Raw genomic sequence first — 11,566 nt, 5'->3', positions numbered from 1 at the left:
AAATACAGACACACAAACATATACACACACATACACATACATACATATATACACACATATATATATATATATTGGTAAAAACGGTAAGATAACAAAAGAAAGAAAGAGACCACAATATTATGTAAATAGAGGAAATTTATCTGTAAAATAATATGTGACATTTTAAGAGATGGTGTTGTGGATTTCCACCTCGGCATCCGAAACTCAGAGTTTTATCTTGGCTATTGAATAATTGTCACATATCATTTTACATATATATATATATATATATATATATTATATATATACATATACGGCAGGCTTCTTTCAGTTTCCGTCTACCAAATCCACTCACAAGGCTTTGGTTGGCCTGAGGCCATAGTACAAGACACTTGCCCAAGGTGCCACGCATTGGGAGTGAACCCAGAACTATGTGGTTCGTAAGCAAGCTATTTACCATACAGCCACTCCTTTGTTTCAATTATTATTGAAAATAACAAAAACATTAGTAAAATGACTTTATCATTAGTAAGCTTGTGTTTGGAATATAAATTATAATGAATTTTTCTTGGAAGGTTTTAGATCACATCACTTCAAAATAGGAAGTTTGCACTGTGGAAGCAAAGTTGGTTACAGGTGGGTTAACAGAACGTGAATGATAAAATTCTAAAAATAAGAGTCGACAAAATGAAACATTTTCAGTTATTTGCCCTGCTAGAAATAGCAGTATAATCTCCCTCAAATGAAACCTATCCATCTTAAAAAAAAAAAACAAGCTACATTGGATAATGTATTCCTTGAAAGACTCTTTTACTTGTTTCAGTCAATTGACTGTGGCCATGCTGGAGCACCACCTTAAGTCAAGCAAATCGACCCCAGGACTTATTCTTTGTAAACCTAGTACTTATTCTATCGGTCTCTTTTGCTGAACTGCTAAGTTACGGGGACGTAAACACACCAGTAATGGTTGTCAAGTGATATTGGGGGGGACAAACACAGACACACAAACATATACACACATACAAACATATATATATGTATATATATACATGTATATATATATCTCTTACTCTTTACTCTTTTACTTGTTTCAGTCATTTGACTGCGGCCATGCTGGAGCACTGCCTTTAGTCGAGCAAATCGACCCCGGGACTTATTCTTTGTAAGCCCAGTACTTATTCTATCGGTCTCTTTTGCCAAACCACTAAGTGACGGGGACGTGAACACACCAGCATCGGTTGTCAAGCAATGCTAGGGGGACAAACACAAACACACATATACATATATACGACAGGCTTCTTTCAGTTTCCGTCTACCAAATCCACTCACAAGGCATTGGTCAGCCCAGGGCTATAGCAGAAGACACTTGCCCAAGATGCCACGCAGTGGGACTGAACCCGGAACCATGTGGTTGGTTAGCAAGCTACTTACCACACAGCCACTACTATATATATACACACATATACAACGGGTTTCTTTCAGTTTCCGTCTGCCAAATCCACTCACAAGGCTTTGGTTGGCCCAAGGCTATAATAGAAGATACTTGCTCAAGGTGCCATGCAGTGGGACTGAACCCGGAACCATGTGGTTTGAAAGCAATTACTTACCACACAGCCACTCCTGCACCATGTGTATATAAATGATACAATTTTGAGAGAGAGAGAGAGGGAGAGGGAGAGAGAGAGAGAGAGATGGGAGGAAAGACTTAAAGTATTCTTTGCTGTGACATTGAAAGAGAGAATAATTTGGGTGGTTTTGTTCAGACATGAAGCTGAGGCTGTTTTGTAATGGTGGTAGTTAAAACACCAAAGGGATTACAAAAAAGGCTGAAGGAATGGGAAGAAGAAAGAGAAAGTGATGAAGGTCTAGTTAAAGTTTTAAATATGCCAAGGGTGCTAGTGGTAGCAAGTTGAGTGATCTCTGACCCCTCCACCACCAGTAACCCACTTAACTGAAGAATTCAGAGCAGAGAGAGAGAGAGAGAGAGAGATGGAGAGGGAGAGTAATGTTTGTAGCAGTAGTAAGAGCAGAAGCAGGGAGAGAATGAGAGAGATCTGAAGAGTAGCAGTGGAGAAAGTATGAGGAAAGTTTATGGAAGTGGGTGACAAAGAATGGCTTTGGATAGGAAGAAAAAGAGGGTTAAAGAACAGAAGGCATATGACAGACAAGAACAAGCCCCTACCCCCTACAAACACATCAGTTACAGTTCTCAACCAAAGCTGCAGATTGGGAAGGGAAGTTTAAAATTAGTGGGAATCATGATTTTGAGGCTGGGATAGGGTGGAATAGGAGGGGAACTATGAAAAAGTTTGGGAATCAAGCATTTAGGGGTTTGGTCAGTAGATTATACAAAGCTAAAATTTGCTGAGTAAGCAGTTTAAAAATAAATTTCTTGACAAGTGATCTTACGCATACACACATGTGCAGTATTATATTGATATACACTTAAATACACATATACACACATTCTTTGAAACATGCATAAACACCCACACTAAAATACATTGTATATGCACATACATACTTTCACTAAAACATACACACACATGCTAAAATATACACACCCACACTTTTCTAAAACACATGCCTTTATATACAGACCATATTACTAAAGCAAAACACACATGTACATATATATTTCTTTACTACCCACAAGGGGCTAAACACAGAGGGGACAAACAAGGACAGACAAAGCGATTAAGTCGATTCCATCGGCCCCAGTGCGTAACTGGTACTTAATTTATCGACCCCGAAAGGATGAAAGGCAAAGCCGACCTCGGCGGAATTTGAACCCAGAACGTAACGGCAGATGAAATACGGCTACGCATTTCGCCCGGCGTGCTACCGTTTCTGCCAGCTCGCCGTGTACATATATACAAGCCAAAAAACATTGACATGTACAGCAAAATATACATAAATATACTTTTAGTAACATGTACATAATAATGCTGATACACATGTATGTATGTATGTATGTATGTGTGTATATATATATATATATATAACATTAGGGTAATAAGACCATGGTCTAGGAACTAAATGAGATGGTAAACATTTTTAATTTTCATCCCTTTCGAGAATTTATCCCTAATTAGTGGTTTGAGTTTTCTACTGCTCTTTCTAGCACAAAACTTTCCTATTTGGAAGCCCCTTGATGTGTTTTAATGTACACAATATTTGTTTATATATATATATAAGCACACATATGTTTGACCATCATATATACATACATTACAGGAGCAACTTAATGCAATTACAGATGTACGTATTTCAAGAGAAACAAATTTTAAATCCGCTGCAAAGACAAATTATACAAACATTTATTAAAAGCACTACATTACTTATACACATGTGAATATATTCACACATCCAGAGGAAAAGCTCTGTGGGTGCATACATTTTAAAATACACACGCACACACAATAAAAGACATACATACATATATTAAAAGATACTGACACAAGCGCATTTTATGAAGCGAAAAAATTTGCTGTCACAATTTGCAAACAATGGCATCATTAGTCACAGGTTCCCAGAGTGTCAATCGTTAGTTCAGTACATTTTTAATGGAAGAAGTGATAAGAGAGCATCTATAATGCAGTGCAAAACAAATACTTCAAGAGCACCAGTTTTTACAGTTTTCTTGCCATTGCTTATATCCTTCGACGCTCTGCTCCCTGCCATATATATATATATATATATGGTGCTCCAGCATGGCCACAGTCAAATGACTGAAACAAGTAAAAGACTGAAAGACTATATATATAATCAGGATATGAATGAATCAGGCACTTAAATGGTAAGGCACCAGGTTGGGTAGAAAAATATTCACTTTATGTAAATGATTGACTGTACCTGACTCAGTACAGCATGAATCTTGAAGCTCTTTTATTCTTTTACTTGTTTCAGTCATTTGGCTGTGGCCATTCTGGAGCACCGCCTTTAGTCAAGCAAATTGACCCCAGGATTTATTCTTTGTAAGCCTAGGACTTATTCTATCGGTCTCTTTTGCCGAACTGCTAAGTTACGGGGACGTAAACACACCAGCATCGATTGTCAAGCAATGTTGAGTGAACAAAAACAGATAAACATATACACACACATACAGACATATATATATATATATGTACATACATACGATGGGCTTCTTTCAGTTTCCGTCAACCAAATCCACACACAAGACTTTGGTCGGCCCAAGGCTATAGTAGAAGACACTTGCCCAAGGTGTCACGCAATGGGATTGAACCCGGAACCATGTGGTTGGTAAGCAAGGTACCTACCACACAGCCACTCCTATATATATATATATATATACACACACACACACAACAGGCTTCTTTCAGTTTCTGTCTATCAAATCCACTCACAAGGCTTTGGTCAGCCTGAGGCTATCGTGGAAGACATTTGCCCAAAGTGCCACACAATGGAACTGAACCCAGAATTATGTGGTTGGGAAGCAAACTTTCTGTCACACAGTCATGCCTGCATCTATACATATATGTTTTTATATTTGAATGTGCTTGTATTTGTAAGAGAGAGAGAATATGTGTGAATTCGTGACTGACTGTGTATGTGCTGTATTAAAGGGTTAATATCTTTAAATATGTTTGTGTTTATGTGTATATATTTTAGTGCACCTTTGTATGCGAATGTATGATGAACCTGCATGTGTGTGCATGCACAAGTGTGAATCTACTGCACTGTGTGTGGGTTTGTGCATTATTTGTCAATATCCTTTAGTATTTGTTTGTGTGTATGTATATGTAGATGCGTCTTAGTATGTGTTTGTTTCCATGTGTGAGCATGTTTGGCAATCAGTTTTAAAACATGTATACACATGTATATTTCATGTTTAACAGCTAATGTATTTATATACACCTGTTTGTGTGCATGAATGTGCATTTTGGTATATGCTTGTGTGTGCGTGTGTGTGTGGTATGTGTGTTGTATTCTGTGAGTGAACATGTATGCATGTGTGTTTGTATGTTAAGATCTTTTAACATATGTTTGCATGAGTATATTATCAATAAAAAAAATGCATTGAAATAGAAGTAAAAAGAAAAAAAGAAAAAACACAAAGAAAATGCCCTTCAAGGGATTTTGTATTTGAATCCTTGAATGTAGTTAAAGATGAAAAACAAATTGATTATAGAATACGGCAGAGAAAAAAATTAAGAACAGAAAAGAAATATTTAATAAAATCCAGAACCAAAACTGCAAAAAAATTCATAAAATTTTTTTTCTAAATATTAAAGAAAAAAAAGGATTTTCCTCCCAGAAATCATTAAATATTCAATAAAATGCTTTGTTATTTTATTAGTATTTTGTTTTTAGTTTTAGTAATGGTAATAAGAAGCATCTGGGATAGATCTGAATAAGAGTTGGAAAAAATATATCATCATCTAACATAATCTGGAATAACTGGTAATAAGAATATGGGGGGATGTGAGCAAGCCAATGATGGTGGTGGTGGTGGAAGTGGTGGGGCTTGATTCTTTCTTGAGGATGTTTTTTGTTTTTAATCATTTATAAGATGGCTTACAAGTGAAAGAATAAAGTGTATTGTAAAGTTTCCAAACACCTCATAAATATATATATATTTATATAAAGCTGAAGTTGTCTGTGTATGGCAGGTTTGGTAGCTTTCGACTAACACTATCTCCTCCGAGACCCTGCGGCGCAAGTTGACCAAAATTGAGAGTATGATAGGAGAAGGCTTGCTCTTCCTTCCGTAGAAGAAAAAATTCAAATCGGACCATGTTAACACCAAAAATTATTTACATCAAAAAGGTGCTTGTTTCTATGAAAATCCCTATTAAGATATGGGGACATAAGCACACCAGCATCGGTTGTTAAGCGATGATGGGGGGGGGGGGGGGCAAAATCAGACACACAAACATACACACACACACACACACACATATATGACAGGCTTCTTTCAGTTTCCGTCTACCAAATCCACTCACAAGGCTTTGGTCGGCCCGAGGCTATAGTAGAAGACACTTGCCCATGGTGCCATGCAGTGGGACTGAACCTGGAACCATGTGGTTGGTAAGCAAGCTACTTACCACACAGCCACTTCTACACCTTATATATATATATATAAAATACACAAGAGAGCTAAAAGCTACTGAATGATAGAATAAGTGTAGAAAATGGCTACAAGAGCAACACAAAGTATATTAGATAAATAACATTTAGATTACATACGAAAATAGCTCTCTTATAATCATACTTGATGATTATTATTTTTGACATTTTCGGTGAAAATACACTGGGATAATAATGGAAAGAGGTTTGTTTAAAGGAAACAATGGTTAATGCTTAATTCTGTCGACATATGTTTATAGTGAACCATCTCTCACCTGTTTGCCACGCTTCCACGCCTGACGTCTGTAATTATTAATGGATCGGTAGGTTTGCGATTGTTTGGTGCTACAAATGAAGAAAACCAGAATAGATAAAAGTTAATCATTTCATGAAGGTGCGAAAACACAGGAAAACAAGAATCATTTCCTGGAGAGAATAAAGAAGAAAAAGAAGAAACAGAATAGTCTTTTATTTTTTTTTTATCATTTCAGCCGTGCGGCTGCAGTCATGCTGGAGCACCACCATGGATTATGCGCAATAGCAGAGGAATCGGTAGTATTTTTCGGAAGTTCAGACAAATTTACTGGGCTGTGAACGTGTATCTTCAACAGGGAATCTCTATAAACACAGCCATACAAACACACACACACACACGCACATAAATTAGAAAAAAAACACCTTTTATCAATTCAATAATGAAAAATTAAATTACGCCATATAGAAAATTACATATTATAGAAAGATTAAATATAAGATAAAAAAATATAACGATGATAAAGTAAAGTGCAAAATAATAAATAAAACGTAAATATTTGGTAGAATAACGACACGTAGGCTTCTTTCAGTTTCCGTCTACCAAATCCACTCTGTTTTTCTTTCAATTACTTTAAATACAACAAAAAATTTGGCAAAATAACTCAATTATCATTAAGCTAGTGTTAGGAACATAAATTGTGACTAAGGTTTCGTGGAAGATTTTAATTCAAAACTAATGAAAACAAGACATTTGTACTCAGAACCAGAGCCAGTTTCAGCCAGGTTGGTAACAAAAGGGTTAATAGAAGTTCAATGTTGTAATTCTAGTTGAAAGCATCTCATCTCATCACAGCATATTTAGATGAGTAGAATTAGCTGTATATTGAAAGGCACCATACGGAATGGATTATGATCTGTACATATATCAGTAATTTCTGCGTCTATTTATTTGCAATAGTCAATTAACATGGACCAAAAAACTGAAACACAACTGTGTCTGTGTGCACTTTGTTTCCCATGGTAGGCATTGTTCTTCCTTATTACGAGATGGTTTAATAATGGCTAACTACTTTTGTAGTGTTTGAGTTTCAGATCACATCTTTAACAGTGAAAGTGCAACATTTTTTTTTTCATTGCCATCTTTTGGTTTTCCATTGTTGACCAATAACTAATTGGCATGAGATTTTTATTGAATTCTAGGAATAAATTGGCTTCAGTTTCTTTCTTTTTTTTTTCTTGTAATCCGAATATGAGTGAATAATGGGGTAGTTCTTTTTGTGGTGAGAGTGATGCTGTTTATGATTATGATGATGATAATGTGGAGTGGTGATAATGGTGATAGAAATAACAGTGTTTCCAATGGTAGTTATTCTTGAAGCAATAGTCATGTTGATGATATTTATGATAATAATGATGTTTATGATGTTTATAATGATGATGGTGAAGCATTTATGAAGACAATATTGATGAAAATGATGATTACTATGTTTATAAGAATGGTAACAATATTGATAACGATGCTGTTTATGACAATGATATTATTCATGATAATGATGATTATGATGATATTTAGAATGATGGAGGCAACGAGTGATACATGATAGTGATAGTGGTGGTGGTGATTATCATGATAATGATGTTTATGATGATGATAACGATGATGGTGGTGGTTGTGGTGGTATTGATGATGATGATATTTATGATGGTTATAATGATCTTTATCATGATGACGATGATGTTGATAGTAGGGATAGCAGTTATGGTAATCACCATTCCAAAGTGACAATTTCTATTTTGGTTCTTATTTTTGATACAAATTTAAGTTGCCATAAGCCAGTATTAAGCAGGAAAAAAGGGGTTTAACGTTTCTTAATGTTTCAAACCTGTTTTTTATTCCATAACAGCCAGAGGAGGAAACAGCAGCAATGAAATAATTGGCAAATTACAAGGAATTAAGTCTGAAAGTCAGTGAAAGGTAGCCTGAAGGTAAACTTAGTCTATTTATTTGTTTATATATTATGGAAGTGGAATGGCAGATACTCTGTTGTTTTGCCAGACACTGATATTTAGTCCCATCTTCCTTTTGATTCCTTGGCTGTGTGGTTTTTAGAAATTTACTTAGCAATTGGTAGTTCCTGGTTTGATCCTTCCACATGACATCTTGGGTAAATCCCTCCTACCAAAGCCTTGATTTGATCAATGACTTTATCACCAGCAACGCTGTTTTAGCATCCACTTTTTCATGTTTATATGAGAGTCAGATGGAGTTTATTGAGGTAAATTTTCTATGGCTGTATGACCTCTCTGTTGCCAACCCTCACCTGTTTCGAAGTGTGGTAATATCCCACCCCCCTCATGGTCACACATGTTCACAAAACACTGGAAATGAATGACACTGTTTGTGTGACAGTGACTCATGCCTATCACACAATGCCAAGACAAGGACACAAACATATACACATATTATTACCTCCGCCTTCGCTAATGCGGAAGTATTGTTTCCAGTCATGTTTGTTTGTTTGTGGACAAGATATCTCAAGAACCACTGGATGGATTCGGATGAAACTTTCAGGGATTTTTGGCCTCGGGACTGGCATGAACTGATTAAATTTTGGAATCAATCGGGTACCAGACAAGGATTCTGGATTATTTTTCCAAGTTTTTTTACTTAAGTTTTGAGAGCTGTCATGCTCATTTTTGGTATTTTCAGTCGTGAGAGCAGTCGAGTTTGTTTCAGATATTCTCATTTAGAAATCATTTCAGGGAGGATGTTGGTGTTGACTTGGCAGAGGCTCTGAGTGCTCTTGTTTACATCATTTATTCTTTCAGTTTCCATCAACCAAATCCACTCATAAGGCTTTGGTTTGTCAAGAGCTATACTAGAAGATACTTGCCCAAGGTACCACACAGAGGGAATACAACACAAGACCATGTTATGGTAAAGTAACTTTCTCAACGACAGCCACACCTGCAACTTATGTATGCACATATGTATGTATCTTTTATGAGACTTTATCAGCAAGTGATCTAAATGGTGATAAAGAACCCCCAAATCTGGTGCTCTTTAATCAGGGACTCTAATTGTATTTGTTCTACACTGAAATAAAGATACTCAACTTGTCACACTGATGTTCAGATGAGCTGTACGAGATGGCATCAAAAAGTTCCTGAGCTACTTCTGTAGCATTCCAACAGAAAGCAGCCCATGGTTGCATGCACAGTGGGAGCTAGTAGTGACCTTCATGAGGCAGAGTGTTGAGTGATATTGTGTTTACTTTGCAAGTTGTGAAATTCGTGTCTTTGTGGTCACATGCATGATGTAGTCTGCAATTTGTTGTTAAGGACAGGAAGTTGGAGCAAAGAGCTAGTGTGAAATTTTGCATTAGATTTGGGAAGTCTTCTACAGAGACACTGAGCTTGCTTCAGCAAGCTTACAGCAATGAGGCAATGGGTTGTACACAAAGTTTTGAGTGGCACAGGTGCTTTAAAAGTAGAAGAATGTCCCTGGAAGACGTTCTTCTACTTTTAAAGCACCTGTCTGGCAACAGGACTCTGCACTATACCTTACAATTGTCCTGTCTGTAAGTTGTTTGTCAAAGGATTGTCCGTCTATGATGTGTGTGTGTGTGTGTGTGTAAGCTAAGAGTCTATAAGTCAGGAAAAAATGCACCCATATATATGTCATTTATATAGTAGAGTTGTCATATTAATCGAAGTGTACAGCATTATATATCCATTATAGCTGATCTTACCAATCAACTTTGCACTCTCTTAGAGAGCAGTCACCATATTTCATTACATAATGGCCACCTCTATTGAGTGCAATGTTACATAATTGGACTGTTACCTAACACTCCATTGAACCCCCAATGGTAAGATTAGCTGTAATGGATAGGTAATACTGTACACTTCGATTAATACATACATATATATATATATATATATATATATATAACACACACACACACACACACACATATATATATTTATATATATATATACACACATATATATTTATATATATATACACATATATATATTATATATATATATATATACACACATATATATATATTTATATATATATATACCCATATATATTTATATATATATACACATATATATATTTATATATATATATACACACACACACACATATATATATATGTATATACATACATACACAGATATACTTACATACATATATATACACACACACATATTCATCCATCAGCATATAAATCTGTGTTAAACATTTCAAAGTGGTAGAAATAAAAAAAAAATGAATATTTACCATTGACAGTGATTCCTAGGCCATATGATCTTCGAGGTAATTTGACAACAAATGTTCCAGAACTTGGAAGAACAGATTCTATAAAAAAGAGAAAATGAAAAAATTAAATAAATGTGATAACCATGGAAGAACTGTAAATTTTCAAAAGCAGTATAATGCATGAATGATTGAATTTATTTGATGTAACAAATGTATTATAATCTCAATAACCTCACTGTAAATGGATTTGTAAGCTCTCTATATATATAAATAGAGAGAGAGAGAGAGAGAGAGGCATAGGTATTGCAGTGTGGTAGGAAGCTTGCAGGCGGTGAGCTGGTAGAATCGTTAGCACGCCGGGCAAAATGCTTAGCGGTATTTTGTCTGCCGCTATGTTCTGAGTTCAAATTCTGCCAAGGTCGACTTTGCCTTTCCTTGTTTTTGGGGTTTATAAATTAAGTACCAGTTACGCACTGGGGTCGATATAATCGGTTTAATCCGTTTATCTGTCCTTGTTTGTCCCCTCTATGTTTAGCCCCTTGTGGGTAGTAAAGAAATAGGTATTTCGTCTGCCGTTACATTCTAACTTCAAATTCCGCCAAGGTTGACTTTGCCTTTCATCCTTTTGGGGTTGATAAATTAAATACCAGTTACACACTGGGGTCAATGTAATCTATTTAATCTCTTTGTCTGTCCTTGTTTGTCCCCTCTATGTTTAGCCCCTTGTGAGCAATAAAGAAATAAGGAGCTTGTTTCTCATGCACATGTTTCTCAGTCCCATGATGTGACATCTTGGGCAGGTGTTTTCTACAATAGCATCAAGCTGACCAAAGCCTTGTGAGTGGATTTGGTAGACAGAAATTGAAAGAAGACAGTTGTGTGTGTGTGTGTCTTTTTGTGTCTGTGTCTGCCCTGCCCACTGCTTGCTGATGTGTTTATGTTCTCATAACTGAGCAGTTTGGCAAAAGA

The 11,566-nt window shown here is 36.0% G+C and overlaps 1 protein-coding gene across 12 annotated transcripts in view; it reads right to left on the bottom strand.

Annotated features, from left to right (window-relative positions):
* Positions 1-11,566, bottom strand: part of LOC115212289 (glutamate receptor-interacting protein 2) — a 661,282-nt gene that overhangs the window by 72,447 nt on the left and 577,269 nt on the right. For all 12 annotated transcript variants that reach the window (XM_036504756.1, XM_036504731.1, XM_036504740.1 and 9 more), the window contains 2 exons: positions 10,619-10,696; positions 6,345-6,414 (listed from right to left, as the gene is read on the bottom strand). In XM_036504756.1, coding sequence (XP_036360649.1) covers positions 6,345-6,414; positions 10,619-10,696 — 148 coding nt within the window. The remainder of the gene's footprint in view (positions 1-6,344; positions 6,415-10,618; positions 10,697-11,566) is intronic.

Source organism: Octopus sinensis, linkage group LG1 (assembly GCF_006345805.1).
Source record: "Octopus sinensis linkage group LG1, ASM634580v1, whole genome shotgun sequence".
NCBI lineage: Eukaryota > Metazoa > Mollusca > Cephalopoda > Octopoda > Octopodidae > Octopus > Octopus sinensis.
This window is presented reverse-complemented; position numbering and strand designations above follow the sequence as displayed.